At 40.7% G+C, this 25861-nt stretch overlaps 2 protein-coding genes and 1 long non-coding RNA gene across 3 annotated transcripts in view; 2 read left to right on the top strand and 1 right to left on the bottom strand.

Moving 5' to 3' along the window:
- Positions 1 to 8269, top strand: part of OSBPL10 (oxysterol binding protein like 10) — a 99285-nt gene extending 91016 nt beyond the window's left edge. The window contains exons 9-12 of the mRNA XM_052695892.1: positions 3115 to 3301; positions 4368 to 4550; positions 6085 to 6238; positions 6971 to 8269. Coding sequence (XP_052551852.1) covers positions 3115 to 3301; positions 4368 to 4550; positions 6085 to 6238; positions 6971 to 7015 — 569 coding nt within the window. The 3' untranslated portion in view covers positions 7016 to 8269. The remainder of the gene's footprint in view (positions 1 to 3114; positions 3302 to 4367; positions 4551 to 6084; positions 6239 to 6970) is intronic.
- A 4778-nt stretch (positions 8270 to 13047) lies between these two features.
- The window catches only part of STT3B (STT3 oligosaccharyltransferase complex catalytic subunit B), a 48363-nt gene continuing 35549 nt past the window's right edge, over positions 13048 to 25861 (bottom strand). Inside the window, exons 8-16 of the mRNA XM_052695891.1 lie at positions 25777 to 25825; positions 24022 to 24176; positions 22052 to 22263; positions 21106 to 21293; positions 20434 to 20605; positions 17938 to 18111; positions 16787 to 16900; positions 15505 to 15717; positions 13048 to 13574 (exon numbers count right to left, since the gene is read on the bottom strand). Of these exons, the coding sequence (XP_052551851.1) occupies positions 13494 to 13574; positions 15505 to 15717; positions 16787 to 16900; positions 17938 to 18111; positions 20434 to 20605; positions 21106 to 21293; positions 22052 to 22263; positions 24022 to 24176; positions 25777 to 25825 (1358 nt within the window). The 3' untranslated portion in view covers positions 13048 to 13493. The remainder of the gene's footprint in view (positions 13575 to 15504; positions 15718 to 16786; positions 16901 to 17937; positions 18112 to 20433; positions 20606 to 21105; positions 21294 to 22051; positions 22264 to 24021; positions 24177 to 25776; positions 25826 to 25861) is intronic.
- Positions 13570 to 16447, top strand: LOC128086913 (uncharacterized). The gene is made up of 2 exons (XR_008209587.1): positions 13570 to 15032; positions 15922 to 16447. It is a non-coding gene; the product is annotated as an uncharacterized LOC128086913 (long non-coding RNA).

Here is a 25861-nt window from a genome sequence, read left to right as displayed (position 1 = left end):
ATCCACTTTTCTTCCCAGAGTGCTTATGTGATGCATTCTCCCTCTATAATAGCTGCCTATAAGTACTTAACGATTTCTGAAGGAATCTGCAGTTTCCAAAATCATTGTTTGATGAGAGAGGAGGAAACTTCAGTTTAAAAAAAAAAGAAAGGAGGGGGAGGAAAATCTTTTGATGACTTTTTGTGTATATTTGTAACCATTTTTTAAACCTCAAAATATAAATATTCCCTTACAACTGGGGAGCAAGAGAAGAAACATAGCCCACAGATGGCCTACCTGAGTTTTTTGAAACTCAATCACAATGAAATGACACTTAACGGCAGATGTTGAAAGTATGGAACCCATTTAAAAGTAACTGTTAGGTTTTCTTTTTAGTGCCTTTTAATTTCTCAAAGTTGGGGGGCTAAAACGTGAACTCCAGTGGTGGTAGCAGTTATATCTGTTGTGTCTCAGCATCCCTTTGGCTTCTTCAAAAAGAGATGTGGCTGTTAGCTCAGGCCCAGGGGCGCAGCTGCAGTCCATGTGCTGCTTCAGGCTCATGAGGTTTTGCAGGTGGACTCTGCAAGTGTTAGAATGGGAAACTGGCAGTCACCTGTTGGTGCTGAAAGCAGTATCAAGTTGTGGATGTTTCACATCTTTCCTTTGTTCTTCTTTAGGTTGTAATCATTGAGCTGGAGCCGTGTTTCAAGAGAGGTGGCACTTCATTAAGGAAATGTATTTATTGAGATGTTTAAGGAATTTGAGGAAAAAAAAAAAAAAAAAAAGAGAAGCTACTAAATGCTGGAAATGCTGCTAAACAAGCTGGTTCAATTTTTAATACATAACCTGCTGTGGTTGTTAAATATTTACACTGAAGGTCACCACTATTATTTGCCATTCACTTTTCAGTGTGCTTGGCACTGATCATTAGAACTCTGCATCCCTCCCATTCCTGCATGGAGAAGTAGAGCTATCGATCCCATCAGAGTGATGAAAGCAAACCTATGCCAATGCAGTTTTGATCCTCTTGTGTCAGAGGAGGGTGCCTGGGCCCTGGCAATTATAAGGCTGTGGGAAATGGGGAGCTTCAGCATCCTTTTGCTGGCTGGTGGGTTTGGATCTAAAACCGGTTACAATTTTCCATTTGGAAGTTGTGCAACTGCAGACATTTAGCTTCTGTGTATTTGTAGCCATTATAGAGTCATAAAAGCAAAGAATCATATAGTATTCTGTGTTGAGATCCACGAGGACCATTGAGTGCAGTCCTGGCGGCACCCAGCCTCTCCCAAAACCCAAACCAAGTGTCTGAGAGCACTGTCCAAATGCACCTTGAGCACGGCCCTGGGCAGGCTGCTCCATGCCCACCACCCTCTGGCACAGACCCTGTCCCTCACCCCCAGCTGCCCCTCCCCTCACACAGCTCCCTGCCATTCCCTCGGGCCCTGTTGCTGTCACACAGAGCAGAGCTCAGCGCTGCCCTGTGAGGAGCTGTAGGCTGCCATAAGGTCCAGTGAGTTCTGTGATAAGCGTAGCCTGCCTTTTAGGTAGAAATTCTTCCTGGTCGGCATCCAGGACGGATTATGTAGCTCAGCCTTCCTGCAAGGTGTTAAGCTTGCTTTTACTTACAGGAGTGGAACTGAGGATACCTGTGGCAAAATGTGTGTGTGTTCCAGCTGTGTTCTGTCCATAGAGTGAGGTGAGGTGAGGTGAGGGTTCGGCACATGATACGAACAACTTGTGACTTGCTAAGGCAAAATGATGAAAGGTTCTTTGATGGCATTTCTGTACTGGCCTCATGCTTTTGCACTCTCTGGATTTTTTGTGTCAGAGTTGCTGGAATAGACTGCTGGCTGCATTGCTGCTGGCTGGCTGCAGTTGCAGAGATCTGGGAACAGCTGCAGAAAGCAGTGAGATTACTGAAAAATGGGAACAGCAAGTTAGGAAGCTTCCTGTAACTGTTTTGTTCTAGCAGGTGGAGCTGGTATTTAAAATGATGACTCTCATAGAACACTGTACTTTTAAATTCTGAATGTCACTTAGGCTTGTGTTTTTGTACAGCATTAAGGGCACATTTTTATGTTGACAGTACTAGTGGTGTTTCTATTCGGTGCTTTTTCATCGTTACATTTCAGATCACTTTGCAAGATGTATCATTATTATCTTCAACAGATAGACAAACTAATAAATACATCTACTAATGCGTTGCAATTCTTCCCCTCTCCACCCCAGGGCGAGGTAAATTGGCTTATGCTCATCTTGTTGCTGAACTGTTCTATTACTTTCTGTATGTCAAGATAATTTTCCTGATATTTTCAGAGGTTTCTGGGGTCTAAGTACTTCTCATGATGGGTTATTTTTGTTCCCTGTTGTGAAAAAATATTTTCAAAATGTAATTTTGCCTTTAGCTGGGTATTGAATTGAATATAAAAGAGTGTAGAACTGTAATAAAAATAGACTACACGTAGTTAGCATTACCTAATTCTTTGAACAAGGTTTAAAGTGCTCTTTACCTGATTTTAGGTCTTATGTCCCATTCTTTGCCGTCTTAAAGACTGAAGTACAGCTGTTATGGAAATAGAGCTGTATCAGTAACCTTAAGGAAAGCTGATTTGATCTTCTCATCAGATATGGTACTAACTTTATGGGTCCAAATAATACACTATGGCTAACTATGGCTGTTGCTTGTTTTGGACTATAGGTCCAAATAATACACTATGGCTAACTATGGCTGCTGCTTGTTTTGTTGTTAGAAACCATTACAGAACGAAATAGAGTTGGCAGCAATTTTCTCTGCATGGTAGAGGCTGGTGTCAGTGGGAACAGAGAAGTGACCTCCCACTGGTTATATAAGACTTTTTGGGCACTTTGAAAGAAAGGAGCAAACTTCTAGGAAATTCCTAGGTTACCTGAAGCATGGTTCTTGGTTGTACCCAGCCAGACCCGTCGAGAACCTTTTGTTTCCACCATGAAATTAGTCAGAAATAATTTAGTGGAGAGGAGCTGGCAGTACCCTCCTTCAAGCAACTTTCATGTTGTGCCCTCTGTGGAAGTGCATTTTAATGACAATAATTGATCAGTGACTCTCAGGTCTTATCAATGAGCTCTTACCATTTCTCTGTCAACCTCCTTATGTAGGAGTTCTCTACTTGCTGGAGCACGAGGAAGAATATGTTTTCACACTGCCCAGTGCCTATGCTCGATCGATACTTACCATCCCGTGGGTGGAGCTCGGAGGCAAAGTCAACATCAATTGTGCCAGGACTGGCTACTCTGCTACAGTCACATTCCACACCAAGCCCTTCTATGGAGGGAAAGTCCACAGGTAGGGAATTACTTTTGCTGACCTGCTGTGAATTTCAAGGAAAGACTTCGTTGATCATCTCTTAGGTTCCTCTATTGCACTGCGTTGTAGATAGATATCTGAATTTCTTTCTGTATTAGTGTCTCAGGTGGATTACAGCTTTAGAGCTCAGTTTATTGTAGTTGCACATTTCATACCATTTGACCAAATTAGATTAATATCTCTCATTGATCTCAAGTTACCTGTTTTATAACCTGTATACCTCTGCACAGTGCAGGATGAGAAAAAATATATACAGAAGAAGCAATGTTTCCGCCAAACCAGCTGCTGTTTCTGTGCAAGTGCTGTTAGATGAGCTGATGCTGCAGGTGGAGCCAGCTTTTATTCCCCTAAGGAGTATGTCACTGCCCATAGTAGTAGCTCCACACTGAGAAGTCCCATTTCCACACTGAAATTCTGGATGAAACTATTGCTCATATGTCTTCAGTTCCCCTTTATGAGAGTGTCAGCAGTGTCAGGAAGAGCTATGCAAGATAGTTTGTATCTTACTTCCATGCGTAAGTTGGTGACCTGATAATTAAAACACACAGCTCCTTTTCCTGTTCTGCTGCAGACTGTAGCCATTTCCATGGCTGTGCTGCCTGTTGGGAAGGTGTGTGCCTCTGTTTAATTACAGTTGATCTTATTATTCTTCCATATGTGTGCCAACCACTTCAACATTGTGCTCTGGCTAATAATTGACATGGGCTGTTTTGACAGGGCTTTTTCTAAAAGGGACAGATTAATTGGTGCCCATCAAAATGGGGAGGGCTGTGATAGTTTAATCATCTAAAAAGTAAAGCAAATTTGCAGATTACTTGACACAGGCTGCCGAAGCACACAGTGTGCTTGTTCGTACAGACACACACACAGGAAACTCCTTCCTATTTTAGCTGGGTCTTTTGGAGAGCAGTCTTTATGCTTGAAAAACTGTTCTGTAGATGTAAGAACATGCTTGTAGCCTTAGCAGCGGCACAGTGGTAATGCTTTCATACACTGATAATGAATGGTACCAGTTATTACTTTTTTTTTTTTCTTCTTGAATTAGGGTTACAGCTGAAGTGAAACATAATCCCACTAATACCATTGTATGCAAGGCACAGGGAGAATGGAATGGCACGCTGGAATTCACTTACAGCAATGGAGAAACCAAAGTGATTGACACTAGCAAACTGCCTGTTACCAAGAAGAAGATTAGACCAATAGCAAAACAAGGCCCGTTGGAATCGAGGTAAGGCAGAGTAATTACAGCATTCTGCTGCTGAATCCCAAGTGAGAAAACAGGATGGTGAAGCAACCTGCAGTTATCAACAGCGTGGTTCTAAAAACCCTTGCTTTCATTTAGCACGTTAATCTAGGTGCAAGTAGCTGAAGCCATGTATTGGCTCTTTGGTATATAGATGACACTGTAGTGATGTAAGCATGAGTTTTCTAGTGGGGAAAAATGCTCACATGCATTTTAATGAGCATTTGAAAATGGTAATGCAGTTTTTTATATATTTCTTGGATTGTAACACTGACAGCCAAATTAGTGAATTTATTGCAGGTAACTTTGCGTCTTATAGTTCATGCTGGAACTGCACATTTTATGTATTTCATACATATACATGTAATATATGTGATGTGTGTGTATATACAGAAATGTAATATATGATACAGTGCCACAGAAATTCTCATGCAGGTGTTTCTAGGCTGTCAGAACTGATGTTATGTTTCTACTCTGATTCAGGTATATTAGAAAAAAACTTGTTCTGTTATTCTCCATCAATAACTGTTTTCACTTCAGAAAAATCAATATTTTTATTGAATTTAGGAGCATTTTGTGAAACATTTTATTGGAGGATTTAAAAACACAAGTTGAACTTCATTTTATAATCTTTAAATATATTTCTTTATTGTAAGTGGTGTATCTTGAGGCATTGTGCAAGGTCAGATGTCATTTTTTTTACTTTCTAGACATATCTGTTTATCACAAACACATTTTTCCCTCTAGTTTAATAACAAGGAAAGGTTGTAGTAAATAATGAAAGCAGTAACTCTGCAGTGTATTTGTTGTATTTTTTGACACCAGTAAGCAAATTACAGCTACCTTGTGCTTCTGCAGGATATGCAGTTTATCAGATTGTCAACAAACTCACTTAAACACTCCTGGAAATATGTGGGAGTTGCAGTCAGTTTCTTAGTACATTTTGGGGCCAAGGTGCTGCTCAGCGAACACAGTGTGAGGAAGCATTTCATCTCAATACTGGTGGAAAACAAATCTGCTTATGTGCTGATAGTTATTGTCAACTGGAAATAAGTGCATAGACCTTGAAGGGCTTCTGACTATCAGTGTGTCAGTGCCTCTGTTAGTAAGCCTAGGAGCAGTCAGTGTCCCGGGTTAATGTTCTCTTGGCTTCTGTCTTACATTCCCATGTCATTCCAAAGCTGGCTGCAAAGACACGCAGAGTAAATGCTTGTCATTTGGGGTAGGTCATCAGTAAAGGATTAGAACAGGAAATGGTAAAACCATTCAGCAATTTTGAGGAGAAACAATCAGGTTGTGAAGAGTCAAGGAACAAAAGCTGCTGAGAAATGTGGTGGATTGCAGGGAACTGGGCTTCTGAAGATGTGGTCCACAAATGATGTTGTAGTGGAAGCGGTGGTTCAGCACCGTGTGAGTTGTGGTGAGCACAGACTCAACGCTGGTTGCATTGCTGCTGTAGCCCTGTGCCTGCTTGGGGCACAGCACTTACTGTCACGTGTGCTCCTTCCCCATCACACAGGCACCTCTGGCAGCACGTCACCAATTCTCTGAAGGAAGGCAACATTGATGCGGCAACAGAACACAAACACCACCTTGAAGAGAGGCAGCGAGCAGAGGAGAGGCAGCGTGCAGCTCTTACAACCCCATGGAAGCCAAAATATTTCGCCAAAGAGGTACTGCATTATGTTTTCTTTTTCAAGACCAGTAGCATCTTTGTGCAGATGGACCTTTGTGGTTTTACCATGGGCCAGTGTTCTTATGTATCACTGACTATTTTATTCTTAGTGGAATCTGGCTTTTAGAGAGAAGCAAGAGATTGTTTCATGTTTATTTCGTATGTTTGCTTGCTTTTGTTCAATTAGACTGAATTTAACACTGAATTTTTGGTATCTTGTGGCAGGCACCTAAAGCTTTGCTTTTTACCTTGAAATCTGAAGGTAGATTTGCAAATGCTCTGCGCTCACCTTTCCTGATAATCTTGTTCTTAGCATGGCAAGGTGAACATGCACTTAGGGACATTTGCCCAATGTAAGTAAGCAGCCTTGGGATTCATCTGCTCAGAATGAGGTAGATTTTACAAAGTTCATCTTTGTTCTCCCTTAGAGAAGTGGGGAAGGGGAAATAAGATGTAGTGAGAGAATCATTACACAAATGTGTTTAAGTTAGCTAGTGTGTGCAGTTATTTAAACCAGTAGTTCAGCTGCTGCATCTTCCCTTTGCTTTTTTCCCCCAGGGGAATTTTCTTCTATTCTGCAAAAATTACCTGTAAGTTCATTAAGCACAGAGTTTGCAGAGAACAGGGATGGTTTCTAGTGTCGATTGGTGGCATTTTAGTTTTTATGTGGATGTATGCAGATGCATTATGAATAAATCTTGTTTGTAACCTGTCCCTAATTTTCTTACAGGGAGATGGTTGGCAATACTTGAATCCTCTCTGGAAGAGCCTTTGACAAGATGCAGGAATTGTCTTATAACCTTACCTTAAAGGCATTATAAAGACACAGTATATAATTTGTAAAATGTCACTGAGTAGGTCTCGTTATCAGAAGATACAAATGAGAAGCTATATACTGTGAACAGTGCATCTCAAATAGCCACAAGCTCAAGGTGATTCAGGAGCCATTTGATGTGTATGGATACACAGACACACACACGTGTACGATATACACACATATAGACACACAGTATGCATGTGTGTTTGTGTGTGTGTTACTTACACTGCACATAAACAAAGTATAAACACTAATGGTGATTTAAAGACCTTATCCTTTAAACCTTAGGGCACAGAACTCTGGCTGCCATCAACTGGGGTTCCCGAGTTGCGTGCTTGCAGGATCAGGCCCTGTGCTAGTATTTACAAACCACTTTTTTATTAGTACTGGTTAAGGTTTTCTATTTTTCACTTTTGCCAAAAATGTTTTGCACTTGAAACGTGATGTCACTTAATGGCAGTCATTCCGTTCCAGCAGTCACGGGGTAACTCACTTTGACGTGTGAATGATGCGTTGACAGCGCTCTTTGGGATGCTGATTTGAGAGCATGTTTCTGTCACTTGCGGTGTGAATTTTCTGCTCTTACAAGAAGTAGCAATACCTTCTCAAGAACGTTGTTGGCACTAACCCGGCGTGTCCTCACTGTTTCGTTTGTTCCTACTTCAGAAGTTTCACAGGTCTCTGGTCGCTCCTAGCCAGCTGCTTTTGGTCTTGCTGTGTGATGTTTTTTGGCTGTTGTCATGCCGATGCGTTTGGTTACATGTTTTGCTAAATCCCTCCTGGCAGATAGAGCTGAGGTCTTCAAACTTGCCTCAGCTTCCCTGCCCTCCCAGTCTGTGTCTGAGGAGCCCCAGTTCACAGCCCTGCCTTTAAAATCAAACTGCTGCTGATGCATTTGTGCAGAAATGCCAGGCTGTGAGTTGGGTGCAGCTGCTGCAGTGGGTCTGAGCCTCCCGAGCTGCCCATGCCCACTGCTGCTGTAGAGTCAGAGCCCCTCAGTCCTTGGTCAGGTAGAGCTGTACCTTCATTTTTTTTGCTTGTGATCGCTTTGAATGCTTCCTCGTGGGAGGAGATAAGAAGCCTTTTCAGATGAATGATTTTCTGATGTCCGAGTAATGATTTAGTAAATTACTACACTGAAACAAGAACTTTATTAATGAAATGAATGAAATGGGATGTAACTTGTTTTGTAAAATAAAAGAGTAAACAATCCTGCAGCTTGATCTTGCTTTGTAAGAAAACTACTGTGACACAAAGAATGTGGATTCTATACATTTCTTAAACCTTCATTGCTTTTTAGTTTGTGTTCGTTACAAGTGAAGGTGTGTTTTCGAGAGGAGTGACAGCAAACAGATGTAAGACGTGCTGACTGCTGCTCAGTGCTGTTCTAACAGCGCTCTGCAAAGAAACCCCTCTGTTTCTCACCTCCTGGCATGGGGCCCTGTCTTGCTGTAGCGTGGATTATGTTGTGCCTTTTGTCTGCTTTATTAACAGGATGACTTTTGCTTTGCACCTATTACGCTAATACATTTAGGTCAAAGTGTTGCTTATATCTGTTGTTGTATGTTGTGCATTTTATTATGCTTTATTTTTTGCTGGATATTAAAATCTCTTGAGTAACTCATGGCCATACAGAGGTGTGTGTGCAAGGAAACATCAGTTCACTGGATATAACTCTTGATAAGTCTTCCCAAGCTGAACTTTAGAACCCTGTGTAATGAAGTGTGGCCTTTCTCTCATGAATGTTATTTGTCTGCTTGGATATACTTTTTTTTTTTTTTTGCACGTTAGAAAGATTCATGTTATGAGTGATTTAAATACTATTTCTGAAGAAAAATGTGGACCGAATGAGCTTAGTTTTGTAACTGATGTTTTTTTTTTAAAGAAATATCTTATTTTTAGCTATAGTCAGTGTTTCTCTGTAACCACCACAGTGATGCAGTTGTGGTAATCACTGAATACCACCATCAGGTATTGTCAGGAAAATGCATTCCTTACCACCTGCTGGCAGTCTGCCCATCATGGTTCTGCTCTTGTTTCAGGTTAGTCTGATAAGTAACTAGAGCGATCAGTGCAGTTTGTAGCATCATCACAAAGACCACTCTAAATGCAGAATTAAACAAATGGAACATTTTCCCAGAACCTTTGACTGTCACACGCTCACTGAAAATCACCATTGGAAACTTCTTTGTGAGGTTCCAGCCCCTGCTAGGAGAGCAGAGCTTTCATGGCTTTGATGGCATCACTGTTGCAGCTGCAGAGATACTGTAGTCATTCTCTTAGGACATTTGATGAGTAACTTTATGCTTGTAATTCATTGAAGATTTTTTTCTGTCTGCATGGTTGGTTGGTGGTGCATACTGAGAACATTCCACTTGTGCTCTGATAAATGTCTCTTGATGCTGAGTCCCCAGGTACCATCACTTTTCCCAACTAACTTGGGAGAGACAAACATTAAAGTTTCTTATTTAAAGATCCCATCAGCAGGAGATTTCAGAACGATGTTCAGAAGTGTCATTTTACTTTTCTGATGGTTATGTGTTCAGTACGTTTTACAGGACCGAAAACTTAAGTATTCCTAAGCCTTATTCTGTAAGGTGTTCCAGTAGCTGGCCTGGCTTGCAAGAGATTATTTTCCATTTTAAGTAGCCAGTGTATACACTTGGAATTGTAATGTAATCCATGTACTTCAGATTTTTGTTGTGCACATCTGTTGAAGGCCTATGCAACTTTTTTCTCGAATTAGAAATGTTCAGAAAGAACTTTCTGAACAGAAATTTTTACCTTCAACATTTTAAAAGATGCTCTGGCATTCTCTTACTTGCCTTCCTTTCATGATTTGTGAAGTTAAAATTACGATGCTCGTGAATTAAAGGTGTCTCATTTAGTAGTGGGGATGCATTAGTTAATGAGAAGCATTTATTCCCAGGTTCAGGGCTACCACAGTGCTGAGGGCACATGTGATCTGTTTCCATGGTTCTGGTCAACAGAACTCTGCCTTTTGTTTATGTTACTTGAGTGTTCCTCCCTGTTAGTACTGGCAGACGCCATACAGCTGGTGGTGTTTGATTTGGGCAGCACTACACAGAGAGCACAGGGCTGGGCGGCAGTGGTTTTGGAAAGGCTGGGAAGCACAGGCCTTGTTTTGGCAAAGAAAAAGGAGAAAGGTTGAGATGTTCCCTCAGTTCTGAAATTCGTTCCATTTAAATTTCATCATTAACAGAGATTATCTTAAAATAAAATTCTGGATTACTGCAGCACTGGACACTGGTGTGGTCTGCATTTCTCACATGTCGGATAACGTGTCTGGTTTGTTTTAGATATTCATCCACATTGTTGGGAAACACCATGCCAGAGGACTTCGTTTTAATGCAAAACAGAGACCAACAGTGGCTGTGAATGAGACAGGAAATACCGTTCAGTCATGTTCCTCACCTCTCGTTGCATTGCTTCAGGGCTGTGGCGTGTTTTAAGCATCGTTACTGACAGCTTTAGTCACAGCCAAATGGGATTTCATTTCAGTTTTCTCTCAGTGGCATTGATATGTACAGAGGGCTGAGTCAAAGCATTTAACTGCTGCTTCCAAGAGTAATCTACTAAGATAGGTACTTAACAAATAGCTTCTCCCTCCTCTTTCGGAATTTCTTCTGCAATTCAGAACGTTTCTGCTGGGATAAACAACAGCAGTGGTGTTCTCCTTGCTCTTCGTAGCAGTGCCCAAGTGATGCCAAACTTGAGCAGCATCAGCTATGGGTGCACAGGTGTAGTTCTTCGGCAACTGAAGGGCTGAGCCTGGCTCAAACATATTTTTCCCTTTAGATTTTTACTCCTTCATAGCAACTGTGTTTCAAACTCTACCACCCTTGATTCAGTAGAGCAACAAGAAGATTGCTGTGAGGAAGCACCCCGGGATGGAAGGTAGGTTTGAGAATGACGAGAACTGAGCGTGCTGCCCTTTGCTGGTACAAGGGGGGCTCAGCTCTTGTAAGAGCATCAAGGATGGGAGAAGTGGGCACCTGCAATGTGCTGGTTCCTGAGGGACCAAGGAAGGTCAAACAGTGCCTGCTGGTATGTTGGAAAGGCTTTTTTTTTTTTTCCCCCTAATGGTGTCAAAGCAAATTTTCATTGTAAGGCAGACTACTAGTAAAAGCCTTGAAGTCAGATTAGATTTAAGAATGCTCAGGTAAGTAATAGTTAAACTTGGGCCCAGGCTCGTTGAGATTCTTGGGAGTTAGCTGCTTATCCTTTCATGTTGCTTTAAAAATACTATAAAATTAGTAGTTATTTCTGCTCTACTGTAGGAAAATGCTGACAGCTAACATAGAAAGCATTTTTTCACAGAACTGTAAAGATTCTTGGAGATGGGAGGGTCACCTCTTAAGCAAGGCTGCATTACAGCTAAACAGGAGACTGACCAGCAGCACCTGCTCAGCTGACTTTTGCATATTCTTTCAAATGCCTGACTGCTTTTTTCTTACCACTGCTGAGCAGTCAAGGTGTAGATTTGCTTGGAATACTGCAAGTTATGCATCACCCTTCTGCTTGTATGTAAGTGACGGCGACCTCTCAGGCTTCTCCAGCTGCTGGCAGTATTCACTGCAGGGTGTGTTCCCTGAAACTATCACAGCTGCTTTGGATTTCCTCACAGCTGAGGTCCTGTGTTTAACTTAACATCCTTCCAGCTTTAGTAAGTAGCTGCTGTGGATTCACTGCAGCAACTTCCTGAGGTCAGTAACTTTGCATTACCCAGTCTGAATGCATGAATTTATTGCTAGGACTGTAAGCACCACATTACTGAGTAACCACAACAAAACCAACACAACACCCTTATTAACACAAAACTTGAATTAACTTTATTTTCCCCTACAGTCAACAACTGGTCTGCATTGAACTTGAAAGCAACAAAATAAATGAAATCTCCAAATGACGGGGCCAGAAATCCAGATTTAATTACCTCTGTGAAAACGCTTCAGCTGTAGTATTGGTCTGTAAAAAAACCACTGGAGTTGGAAATGAGTTCGTAAATCAAAAATATTCTACACCTTGGGAAAGAAGTCAGCAGTAACATTCTCATAAGGACACTGTAAATTTACATTTTCTTCATGAAAGGTACATACTATTCTGCACTTCACATCAAGTCACTGATGCAAGTTTTGTTTCTGTAAAAAGTTACAATCTGTGGCAGGAAAACAAACTGCAAAACCCTTTCTTGCATTTTATCCAAAGAAAATGTTCAAGTTTGTATAAAGCTTCCCTATAGCTGGAAAATGAACACGTTCAATCTCCATTTATATTACTTTAGTGCATTTAATGTGACAGTTTTCACCACCTTTTTCTTTAAAAAGAAAAACAACAAAAAACAAACAAGAAATCAGTATAAAAGACAGAAGAAACAAATAGCGCTATAGAGGGGATTTCTTCAGTTGATCTGAGCACTAAATAAAGATGCAGAGAAACAGATTTCCAGAAGAACTTCTGCCCTCGCAGGTGAAGGTGGTGAGGGCGAAAAGGTTTGCAAACCCTCTACCACTGCCAGACACAGAAAAGGGGTTGTATACCTGTCAACCTTTTTCTTTCCTACAACAGGCTCCGCTTGTTCTACTAATGTAAACATTTTCCTAAAATAGTTTAGTTTCAGTTCTGAAGCACCAGCCACAGTATGGTGCTCAGCTGTACGTTTCTATAGCATTCATTACTGTCGACTCAGCTTTTTCCAGAGGATGCAAATTTAGCCCTTGTATCTGTAATGTGCAAGGTTTGCCTCGTCTACCTGATGAAGCGATAGCATAAGGCAGCAGCACTGCAATCCCTGCTAACCAAAAGCAGCTCATCCGGTCGGAGCCATCCCCCGGTTATCTGTCCTGCCCCAGCTCTGCTGGGAACTGCAGCTTTGCTTCTTACACCCCAGATCAAAACCAGCCTGCAGCGAGAGGAAAGGACGGCTGAAGAAACCATGGAGCAGTGATTATGGGAGGAACTTACTGTGAAAGTTTAATTTCAAAGACAGCTTTATTTCCTCGTAATTGTCGAAAACAAGTCATTTTAGATTTAACCATTCCAGTTTACATGCTGCTGCTCTTCAGCTGAACGTATTCCAAAAAAGATTGACAAGTATGCATGTGCCAAGGACCAAATTACAGGGTTCTTTGGTGCAGTCAGTCCAAATTCTCAACCGATTTGAAGGATAATATGTACCAATAAAAAAACGCTGCTAGACTTGGATAGCAGCTCTGTCTTGCTTCACATTACAAATCTAAAACAGCTGTTCTCAATAAGCCAATATTTTTAATCAGACATTGCCTGAAAATTTTGTACAATAATCTGGACCAATGATGGTTCTGTACCCTCATGTTGCTGTGAAACATGACTTGAGCTAAAGGCAAAGACCGGTTATCTCAAGGACAACTGCTTCGTATTAGCATTCGGAACAGTGCATTTAAACTGTCTTCCTGTTGGGTCTCTTGCCTTTCTTTAAAATTAGTTTATTCTTAATGTAGCCACGCTTCCTTTTGGAGGTCTAAAAAGAAAAACAGAATACAATGCATTAGTTAATGATTTAATCTTGACCGCGATTTTAATGCCGTGCGTTTCAATCTGAGCATCAGATTTATTTTTAAAGAGCTTAATGGGTAAATCCTCAACTAAGTAATACCTGTTTATTATTTTTAAAACTGCAATTGTTAATTCATGCCCAGCGTTTGCTTTGGTATGTGCTGTACTTTTCCAAGCTGCATATACACAATCTGTAGAGTTATTTTCAAAGCTTGAGCTGAGGCAGAATTAATAATTAACCAACGTGATAAAGCTTTACTAAATAGGCCAAAGAGCAGAAGTGACAGCATTAGTTTTGTTTGGAAATACCACCTTTTGCCCTATTTGGTTCTCTTTGAAGTTGGCAAGGTAGATAGTAATATTTGCACAAAAAATGTTTTTCAAAAATAAGAGAAACTGCACACGCATATTTTAATCTTTAGTCCTCTGCTGCCTGCAGGCTAGTTAGTGCTTTCTGCTCATGGGTCTTTATCAGTGTGTTTTAGGTTCCTCTTTCTTCTTTTTATTTAATAAAGGTGGTGATGGGGAGATGCTAGTCTTGGCTTATATTAAATTCAAATGCATAAATAAATAGTCAGCTCCTGGCAAGCAGAGCTGCACAGTGAGCAGCTCCCACACTTGCTGCAATGTGCCATGCATAGCAGCAGGCTCCTTTATGTCCATTAAAGACAACTTTTTGCTGAAAATAAGTGTTTTAAAGTGAGATATCAACACAGTAGTCAGACTTGGTACTCTGGTGAGTTTGAGCAATGTCACCCTCACTGTGGAAGAGTGACAGGAGAAGGACTGGACTTCCAGTAAGGAAGCAAGCATTTGAAACCCTCAGCTACTACAGAACCCTCAGCACGTGCTTAAGCAATCTGAGTTTAGACACTGGCCCCAAGTTCTTTCCTGGTTCACTCATTCCTTAATGGGAAATCCTTTAGTAGTTGGTGCTACAACAGCTGGTGCTGGATCAAAACTGCCTTTAGACAGAACCAGCACGTGCACAGCTCTAGCGAGGTCAGTGTGTTTACAAATACTACTTACAGTCCTGCTTTATCACCTACAAGCAAAAGTTACACTGTATGTTAGGTTCAGAAAAACTTCTGTTGTCTTTTTATAGTAAGACTAGCTTCTTTGGCAACTCTCAAATGCCTTATTTCACTTAAAATATGCAACTTTTACCATTTTTACCAGTCCCCTCTAACACTCCTTATTTGTACTTATATGACGGATGTATGTTTACTGCCTGCACTAATTCACACACATTTCTTTCTGACAGGATTCTGGGATTCCCTTTGCAACGTATGTTAGCGTATACAGGGGTGAGAAGCCATGAAGGACAGGGCTGCTGCTACGGTTCTCCCGTGCTCCCTGATAACAAATCCTTCTTAGCAGGCTGAAGCAGCACGCCAAACTAACACTAAGATGACATCGAACAGTAAGCAGCCAGACACTTAAGTTCCATCAACAAAAGTTTCATATTTAATTTATTTTATACAAAAGTGCCATTTTTAAACTTCTAGGCATCACTACTTTCAAACAAAGTCAGAAAGCAACTTCCACAGAATTTACTTAGTGAGCCATAGTTACTGAAACATGAATTGATTTACTTTAGAGATTATACTTCCAGTTACATGAAGACTTAGGAGCTGTAACAGCCAATGACACGCTCTATTTCCAGTTAGTGTTCTGCCTAAAAAAAATCTAGCCTTGTGTCTTCACATGCTTGTAAGTTAAGCAGACAGTAAATTAACAATTATTACCAGCAGGCAGGTCTGATATTGGACACTAACATGAACAGTATCCATGATATTCTGGCTAGTGGAAATACATAATTCACCCGCTATGTGATTGACTTAACAGTAAACTGCCCTCTCTTGACCCTCCGAGTTACTTCACTGGGAACCCACCTTCTTTGACAAATACTTCTGTTTCGGTACAATGTTGGTTACTCTAAGTTTATGATCCAACGTCTCCCTGTTGTCTAGTTGTTTCACCTTGTATATTCTAACCAGCCAGTGCTCTGAGGTAAAGGCTTCCTCCAGATGTTTAAATTTAATGTCCTTGTTTCCAATCTCAGCGTTTCGCGTACGATCAAATCCTGGGGGTGTCCGAAAATCCAGCTACAAAGATTAGAGCTGTGTATTAGTTAAGACAAAACCCAAAAGCACATCACCACAAACTGTGGTGCTTCATACCACAGGGCAGCAATTTCCACTGGTCTGGTCAAAGGATGCTACTTCCTTTATTACATTGGTCATTGCTACACAGAAAATACTCTCTTATTCTCAACTGTAAAAATTGAGAAGTCTCATTCATTCCTGCAGTTGATGCAAGAAACAGCGCTTTGTATCTTCGATGGAAACACCACTTCTGCATTCAGAGATTAAACTATTCCAGTGGAAGACTAAGGTACAGCAGCTCATAGCAGGTTGGGGGTTTTTTTGGCACAGCTGTTAATGTGTACTTTTCTACTCTCGTACTGAAATAGTTTGCACTTCCATGTTTCTTCCGTACAAGTCCAAAATAGTTTCTTATTGGGGTTATCAGTTAAATTTGACCCCTGTGTTAGGAACACGATCCCTTGGCTGCAAAGCTATAGCTGAATAAAGGGCTTTTGTGCAAAGAGGTCAGAATGAGGAGCCCCTGGGACAAGGGCTGGTGGTGAGAACAGGAGAAAAAAGCAAAGCAGGCCGATTTAGCTATAAACATGTTTGATGATGCCAAGAATTATGTGTTTACATCAATTATGCCCTCCCCCTCTTACAGCATGGTGTTGCATAATATACTGGTGTGACTTGGGTAGAAATTGGGTGGTTTCTGACAGATACTAAATAAAGACAATTATTAATAGTTCTGTTTTGCTGTTATGAACAACAAATGCTCCCTACCACATAAGAATTGAAGCTTATTGAGTGCTCTGCATAATGGAATTAGGACACTCATCTGAGACCAAGTAAAGGACAGCACAAAGCTAAGTGTCAGTCTAGGTTAGCAGTACAACTGCTTCTGCCTAAAGGCTCCGTGCAGAAAGTAGTTTGGAGGCATTATAATTAATTGGTGAAGATTACTTCCTTGCTTAACGATTCTACTATCAGGAGCAGTGCTCAATCTAAACGGTGGAAAATGCATCAAAGTAACATTTGTATTCTCACATTTTAATTATGGTTTAGTAGAAGAGTTAGCACTAACCTGCATCTCTCCAAATCTGTAATAGGACATCTTATACATGAGGCAGTTCAGCAGTGTTGGAGAACCTGCCTTGTCTACCCGGAATTCTCCCTGAGGAGTGAAGTAATCGCTTTCCTTTAAAAGCAAAAGAAGATAGAGTCAATATAAACTAAACCTCTACGTAAGGTAATTTCTCATTCCTTTCTCCACAAAAACCAACAGAACAAACCACCACCACCACCACACCAACAAAGCTTTCGTAAAGAATCTAAATTGACTTAAAAGCCCGATTCGAGTCAGTCATGATGATGCTCACTGAAGGTAGAATCAGTTACAAACTCCTCACTGTAACCTAAAATGCTGCAGAACAATCCTTCTACATCCCTGTTCTTATCTCACTACAAATTTTGTCACTTTACTGTAAACAGTCACTGGAAAACTGACTTGAAAACATACAAACTAGTTGGAGGATGTCTGCCCGAATTACTCTTAAAATGTGCAAAGCACCATACTGTTAATATACAAGATCTGTGTGTTATTGTAGACTTCCTTTGTGCACAGTTTGTACATATAATTTTTTTTGCTGTTTTCACCTCAAGTGCAAGATGAAACTCTCCATGCAGCTTCTCCATTATTCCTGTGCTGTCTGAAAGTTTTTGTTTGGCTTAAGCAAATATCACTACAGACTTCTGCAATCAGAGACATTCAAATAACTTCAACTCTACATAAATAAATATTAATGCTAGCTTGTCTCCTGCTATTACAGAGTTTGAAGAAATCTGTAACACCAACTATTTAAACATTCTGAATGCTCTGACTTGTTTTTTAGTAATTCAGTGGTGCACAGGAATGATAAAAGATACCTTGTTCTTTTATTACAATGCATAAAAGAAATTGAAAAGCTTTTGAGATTACTGACCTTTCATAGCTAAATACTGAAAGAACCCGTGCTACAGACTGCAGGCCTCTGCCCTGCTATTGTTCTGGAAGAACAACCCCTAACATATTTTCAAATAACTGCAGTAAATAGAGATTTCCCTCCACTGTGATGAACACCAGAAAAATGACAAAGTAAATAAAGGTCAAAAAAAAAGAAGAAAAAAGTGGAGATGAAAATACAGAACACATTCAGCCAAGAAGCCTTCAGTTTCCCTGTGTGCATTTCCACTTACCCGAATATCTTTGGGATGTTCCCCCTCTGCTATTCTCACCATCCACAAGAACTTATTGATGTCATCACCCGAGTAGCCGATCACACCACCAAAAATAATCAAAACATAATCCACATCCAGACTTCGCATGATCTCGTATGCTGCCGATTCATTTGAGGACATGGCCTTTCCCACCTGCATCACAGCAAAAACACCCTCAGTATCTGTACAGCTCCCTAATGACCACGTTCTCAGGTCAAGCATCTGCAAAATGCTTGTCACCCACCAGATCCCACAATCTCCTTCTAAGTAAATAAAACAGATTGTCTTTATTTAGAAGGCCTAAAGCTCAACCTGAATGGAAAAGGCTTCTGCTCTGCAGGAGAAGGAAGGGCTGCCTACTGAAATGAGCTGTAAGAAGTGTGGTAACAACTGCTTTCCTTTTGTGGCAGCTACAGATTTTTCCAGTGACAGCTGCATTGCCAAGAAGTTGGTGTGGCAGAAAATGCTGTGCTGCAAATTATTTTCAGCCTGACAGGAATACATTTTTTGAAATGTTGGTGTTCTTTTGCTGTCCCCCTCCCTCCCTTTTTTTCTTTCCTTCCTTCTGTCCCTCTCTACTACAGCAGCCATGCTGCACTGCGCTCAGTAGCAGATAGGGTTCCTTGGTGTGGAATTCAGGGAAAGTTTATGGAGAGAAAATACCAGGCTAGAGTTACCTTTGAGTTAAAAGCGTAGCACTGGCAAGCCAGTGTTTTGGCCCTGAAAATCTTTTTAAAGCTGTATGTAAAAAATCTTCCGGAATGTTCATTTTTCACCTAAAAATTACTTTAAAAATCCACTTAGGTCACTAACTGGCACCTGCTCAGTAGTCCTGTTTGCCATAAAATCTCCTGCGCTTAAAAGTATAATAATGTCTCACTGTAGTAGAAGGGCACAACTACCATATAAATAATACTGAATCCAAATTGGTAAAATTCAGTTAAGAACTTGATTAGAAAATACTAAGCTTACGCTGCAATCTGTCAAAAAGAAGCTCAGTTTCTTAGCTATTGTCTGTGTGAAATTATTTGGCACATTTCCATTTCTGCGCAGGAAAAAGTCATCTGGCAAATATTTCAGGGCAATGCCTCATTCAGAACACCAGTTCAGAGAAGTGCCACAAAGCACACGTAGTGCTTACTTCTCCCTTTGTTCACAGATGGAAGCTAACAGTACCAACCCTCCAGTCATACTGGGGAGAATTCTTTATTAAAAACCATTAATAATCAGTGCTGTAACGTGCACAGTTACTGTGTGTACAAAGTACAGGTGGTTGTTTTATGGTCTGTCTATTCACCTTATACATCTTGTCCTGAAGAATCTGCAGGTTTGGACTTAGCATCTGTACTATAGATACTGGCAACAGCAAAACAGAGCTATCTATAGAGCAGGTGAACACAGACAGACAGACATTCCGTTTAGAAGCTCTGTAACACACTGACTCTGGCAGGTCGACAAGAAAAAAAAAGAGAAAAGCCTCATTACATGGGAAGGCCTGCTGACTAATATCAGCAACACTGATTCAATTTCCCAAGCTTTCTTTTGGCTGATTCTAGCTCCCTGCCACTGCCAAAAGCACCTCACCTCACACATTTTTACAGTACTTTGTATGCTTCAAGCATCCCTCAATTAATTTGTTCATTTTGAACGCTGCTTGCCAGCACATCTGGTCCAACTGCTGTGCTGGGTACTGACAGAAGACAGAAACTATTTTGTCACTTTCCTCAAGCTCTTCCTGGCCCTCTGCCCACATCACAGAACACAGGTCTTCTGGGAAGAAGCAGGCACTGAGTGATGGCCGACTACACAGCACCTAGGAAGGCTACAATGTATGGCATTCCTTTGTTTCTGAAAAAAGGACAGCGCCTCTGTAGACGCAGACAGTGCTAACAAACGCCCTGCCTCAGATGGCACACACAACCCTTATACTTCAGAACTGGAAGAAATTAAAGGTACAGATGTTTTATCAAACTGCAGATTTGAGAAAACAATCACTTCAAGTCTGCAACACTTCTATTGCTACTTTCTCCTATTTCCAGGATGTCCGAAAAATGCATTTCATACGGTTGGTTTTCAGGGTGCCACTCAAAATCCAGTCAAACGCATTGCTGAACTGAAATGATCTGTGGGCAGTGCTGGCCGAGCAGTGCTACCAGTGAGTTTTTCTAGTGCACATCTCAAGGGGAACGGTTACACAACTCGATGCTGTCCATCTTCCCACAAAGAAAATACGACAAACTGAAGTGGAGCCACAGTTCTGGAAACTCCAACAAAACAAAATGGAGAACCCAAAAGCAGAATTGATCATGTCTAGCTCCAAACCAACCTTTATTACAGAGCTGAACTAACAGCCAAGATACCTGCTCCTTCCACCTCTGTTTCTTCATGTCATACTATCCTTCAATAAACATCTACACTTTCTGTCCAGAAGAGGACACTTTGGTGCTGGCACTCGCAGATCATTGCCATGCTTACCAGGGCTATGTGGCTGTTGTTCCAAGTGTTGTTGTCAACCAGCGTGGTCCGATTGGCCATCCCTGCGATCTGGTAACCGTAGTCCCACCACGACATTACCCTGGCATGCTCGTCTGTGTTTTGTCTCAGCCAGTAGTAGGCTTCCCTGAAGTCATCCAGGATATTGCGAGTGCTGGAGAACAGAGTTCATTTTATTCACATCAGTACAAATATTGGCAAGGAATTGACTGCATCATGATAAATCTGGGCTCACAAACAAAGTCTTTTTTATACTTTCCACTCCCTAAGAGGCGTTCAGTCCCTGGCCTGTACTCATGAGCTTAAACTCGTGGACAGCTGAACAGCCAGAAGCTGAAACTGCTTTTCAAGACATGATTAAATGCATTTCCAGTTGAATATATATTCATTAACAAATTGTATGACCCAAATACCTTTTTTTTTTCTTTTTTAAACTATTATGCTTACTGGCTTTGGACAGGATTTATTTTCATGTATTCATATCAAGTATTTTTTGAAATGTTATGTATTTTTGAAAAGTAGAACGTTAAGACTTTATTTTATTCAGATGACAGTTTTGCCTTAATATAACAAAAAGCAAAACAAGTTATAAATGCAAAGGAACTGGAAATGCTTTTGCCCTATAATTATTTTCAAACCTGTGACACTACTTACCCATCATGGTTATAAGAAGCAAGAACAACACTGGGGCTGGAGTACGCATTGCTCGTTACCCACGTACAGTGGACAGCAAACATCATCAACAGCATCAGCATCAGCATGGTAACAATGTTTTTGATGTTGGGCCCTAGTCCTTCTTCTGTTTTCTCCTGTTCAGATACATGTTTTCTCACTTTGCCTGCCTGAACAAACACAAACATAGCTGTTATGGCAAATTCAATCATCCATAGCAGTGAAACCGAAATGCACTACATGCACTCCATAAAAGCTTTGGGACACTGCAAAAATCAGCAAAGTTCTATTGCAAATTAACTAAGTATGCACAAGAACGTTTTGACAACGCAGCAACTTGAAAGAATGGATTATTCCCCAAAATCTTTTCAGAAGAAGAAAATCTGCTATATGTGACTTAGCTTAGTGTGATGATGCCCTTTTATAAGGCGGAGTGGAAGAGAGAGAGACACTGGAGTCTACTGTGAGGAACAGGGAGAAACCCTCATGCACTGGTTAGTGTAACATAGGCTAAATTATAAAAACATGAGTAGGTAACACCATCTTCTTCAGGAATATGAGTACAGAAATACCTTCCCATAAAATACATTATTCTTTAATTTCACTATGTCTAGGAGGGAATACAAGAGGGAAGCAGTTAGACACTGGGTGACACAAAACCACTGTATTAAAGGAGAGGGAGCAACTGCCTGCCATCACCCATCTAGAAAGCTGGGTCAGTACTGCAGACTTCCTTTGGTTAAAGGCTCACTGCTGATCAGTTAGAAGGCACCACTTCTCTACTGACACTGATTTTCTTTCAGAGCATCACTTACAGCTTATTGGAGAAGAGCACTTTGTTACTCTAAATTTCAGATCTTTAGGAAAATTCCAAAAAATAACAAAGCTTATCTCTATTAAACTCCTAACTTCTGCTCCCTGTCCTCACCTTATCATACAAGTTGCCAGGGTTCCTTTTGTCATCCTCATCGCTGCTGTCCTCTATTGGTGGATTCTCCCTCTTCATATCATCACCCAAGTAACGCTCAAAGACATTAGAGAAAGCAATTGCAGACAGCATACAGACCACAGGAGTCAGAGTGAGCATCAGACGAACCATCACACCAGCAAAGTAAACGGCACTGATTGCATACAGAGCAACTGCAGAGGAAGAAAAAAGAAACCTACTGATGACATTTAGAAAGTAACACTCCCTGTGACTGCACACATACATGCTCACCAGAAAACTATTTTTGGAAGTGGGCTGAGTATCTGTGTGTATAAAGACTGAAGTGTGCATCTTGTACTGCTTTCTAATTTACATGGGTAATTAATCAATGCATATCCCTTTTAAGCCTCAAGTCCTTCCTGAAACTCATCTTGCCAACTATTAACAATAACACGACTCCATTTTCATATTCATTAATAATGTGTCAGAAGATCCATTATTAGCGAAATTTAATAGCACACACCAAAAAAACTATTGGAGTAGTAGGTAGTTTCATTTGGTTAGAATGGCCAAACAAGTTATTAAATCTGAAAAAACAAAGAGCAAGGATTAGATTCTCATATAAACATCAAAATTTAATTTAGAGACATTCCTGAACAAATGGGGGCTTGTCTACATTACAATACAGATACAGAAGATGATACTGCAAGCCCTATTCCTAAGCAAGTTTTCCTGGACAGTATTATCTCCGCTCCCTTCCTTTGCTTCCCCTCACCCTTTCCTCCCCAAAAACCCCAAACAAAGCAGCAACAAAACAAGAACAACAAAAAAAACCCACAGGATTTTCAATATAAGAATATTCACAACACTTTTCATAGGAGAAAAAAACAAGAATGCAACCTGCATGCCATGTTAGGAACATCTGTTGTTCATGTAATAGTGGTTATTGCTAGTTTGCTACAGCTTGACACAAGCATACACTTTTGTGAAAGATCTGTGATTAGCCGCAGAAATTATTAAGGGGCACTGATTTATCAAATTGCATTGTATAAACATTTTGCACTTTGCAGTGCGATGCTATGGCTCTCTGCTCTCACTCATGGGTCTCTTTAAGCTGACTGAGATGCTGCAGCATTAGCAGGCTGAAAGGGAGTCTTGCAGCACTGCTTTTTGCAAGGACTCATGTAAGCAAAAGAGCACAAAATACTCCGAAGTCACAGGATTGAACACAGTAAATGTTCCTGTTACTCATGGCGTAGTTCCAGTAGGCTGCTGTAATGGACTGTAACCTTCTGCCTCCGTAACAGAATGAGGGAGTGTGCTTCACTCCTCCTTTTGGGCTACAACTCCAAGTTACATCCTCAGAAGCCTCATTCATAGCCCCAGCAATCTGCTCTCAAAGTAAAGCTTCATACAAACAAACAATTTGTTGTCACTGGCACTGGGAGACCCCACGCCTCTGCTTAGGCTTGTGCCTTATCTAGCACTTGCTCCACAGCAAGTGATTCAGTTCACTAAAATAGCTGAAAATCTGTTAAGAAAAGGCACTTTGCATCACCCTCTGTGGTGGGATGACTGCCAGGTAACCAGAGAAGAATCAGGTGCCTTGGACCCACGTGGGGGAGGGTTGCTGCTCTGAGCTCCTCACCTGGGTGTGAAACTGCACCCCTAACGCGAGGGCTGTGCAATCCACACACAGGAGAGCCACACAGCAGCACTGCACAAACGCTCTGACCCCACCTCGCAATAAGGCACTCCATCACCAACCCACTCCTCTCCACATGAGCTGCATTTTCATTAAGCTGTAAATACTACTGCATGCAGGCAACTTTGAACATTTCCCCCTCAAACATATCACATTCTAGAAGAGGTTTAAACATGTCATAAACCAGCTTTGAGCAAACAAAACCAAAACAGAATCAAGTTGAAGACAAGAGGTTTTGAAACGATTTTGAAATATTTTCTCTTACCAAAGACTCTTTCATCATTGATGTTTTTGATACAGAACCACAGCCCTGCTGGGAAAGTACACACGAGAATATGCAGATCAAAAAAGAAGGAAACCCATGTTGTAGGCTGATGCTCAGACACAGAGGCAATGATCGGGATGTGAATTTTCGCATACCTTTTTTAAAAAAAATTCAGTTCAAATTATTTTGAAGAGATAAAATTATTAAAACTTGTAAGCATTAGGAATTCTGAAATTCATTTCAAAGGAAGCATTGCAATTTAAAATGCTAAGTGCTTTATTTAGCAGAAACCTGATGAAACTTTAGTACCAAAAGATGTCCCCATGTCTTATTGTATGTAGGAAGTATTTTTGTGCAGAGCTATTTCAAGCATCAGTATAAAGGATCATTTCCATACTAATTAAAAGAATGAGAATTACAGGTGCTTTGTTCTATGATGGCTAAATAGGAAGCCAATTTCACCAGAATGAAAACACACAGCTAGGGAAGCCGTTGTTGTATTCCAGCAGGACACTCACCCATGACAGCAAATTTCCTAGGATTTCAATAGTGTATTCTTTTTCCATACCAAACACCTTCATTTGCTTAGTGCATTAAGCCAAATATTAAATACCAGTCCAGTTACTGATGTCCCCACATTTTCTCAGGTGCTTAAAATCAGGTCTGGTCTACACTTGGAAATGCATGTTAACTAAACACATCGAACACTCAGTGCGGATAACGACAGAATTGGGTTCCACATGAAGAGACAGCTCTGCGTACAGCCCTGATCTGGAAAGCTACGTGACCAAATGGTGAGCTATCAAACGTGTCCTTTTCTTCACTGATATCCAGGTCTCACTTAGAAACTGACGTGTTTTAAACACAATGTGATTCCTGAATGTAGACAAGCCCTCCAAATTTTGATGTTTGTACATGTGTGAGCAGACTGCTTCATTCAGAGGCAAGGAACAACATCTGTACATTTTTCAAATAAATGTGAGGCTTCTTTACTGTTAGCTATTCTACTACATTTATTACTGGGTTGGTACAGAATCTTTTATCAGGTGGCCTTCGAAGCCTGATAAAAAGCTGAACTGCGAATGTTTGAAGTTCTCCTACCCCTGCCTTTAATCTTAAAGATCTACCAGTTAAAACAAACCTTCAACACATTTATCTGCAGAATACCTTTGGCTTTATTCCTAATGTCCATTCTTTAAGTGTCCGGCTAAAGAACTGAGCACTGGAATTTGTAAAGTTAACTGAACCGAAATTTATTTACAAAAACACACATGAATAAACCAAAACTGTTCAGAGTAGACATCTGTATACACACAACAGATGTATGAACATAATAGACAGGCACCATGCAAGATCATGTGTAACAACTTTGTGATTTCGTGCAACGCTGCGCAATGAAAACAGTGTAAGTTTAAGGTTCTTAGTAATTCTGAAATGTGCCCTCAAGTGTTGATACCACCTTTTGTTATCTTATGCTGACATGACGTTTCATAGACAAACATACAATTAACATTCTCAAAGATTTCCAAAGAAGCAAGAAATTCAATAAACAAATTTGTGATGAAGATAAAATGGTTGCAAAGACCACGGAACAGTTACTGCCAATGTTCTCTTTAGGTAACTGATCAAAATCAACTGTATTCTCATTTACTGAAATACTAAATGGATTTGAGAATGAGGAGAACAAAAGATTATCAGTTTTCAGTAGAAACTATGAACTAATGATAGCTAACATTATCCTTTATCTTTACTTACCCGGTGTCCCACAGAGAATAAAATCTGCCACTCCAAGGAGCGATATAACCTGAAAATGAGAAGAAAGGACAAGACTTTTGCTGCC

Source organism: Tympanuchus pallidicinctus, unplaced genomic scaffold (genome assembly GCF_026119805.1).
Source record: "Tympanuchus pallidicinctus isolate F22 unplaced genomic scaffold, pur_lepc_1.0 scaffold3, whole genome shotgun sequence".
Taxonomy (NCBI): Eukaryota; Metazoa; Chordata; class Aves; order Galliformes; family Phasianidae; genus Tympanuchus; species Tympanuchus pallidicinctus.
The sequence above is the reverse complement of the archived record's forward strand: the minus strand, read 5'-3'. Positions and strand labels throughout refer to the sequence as shown.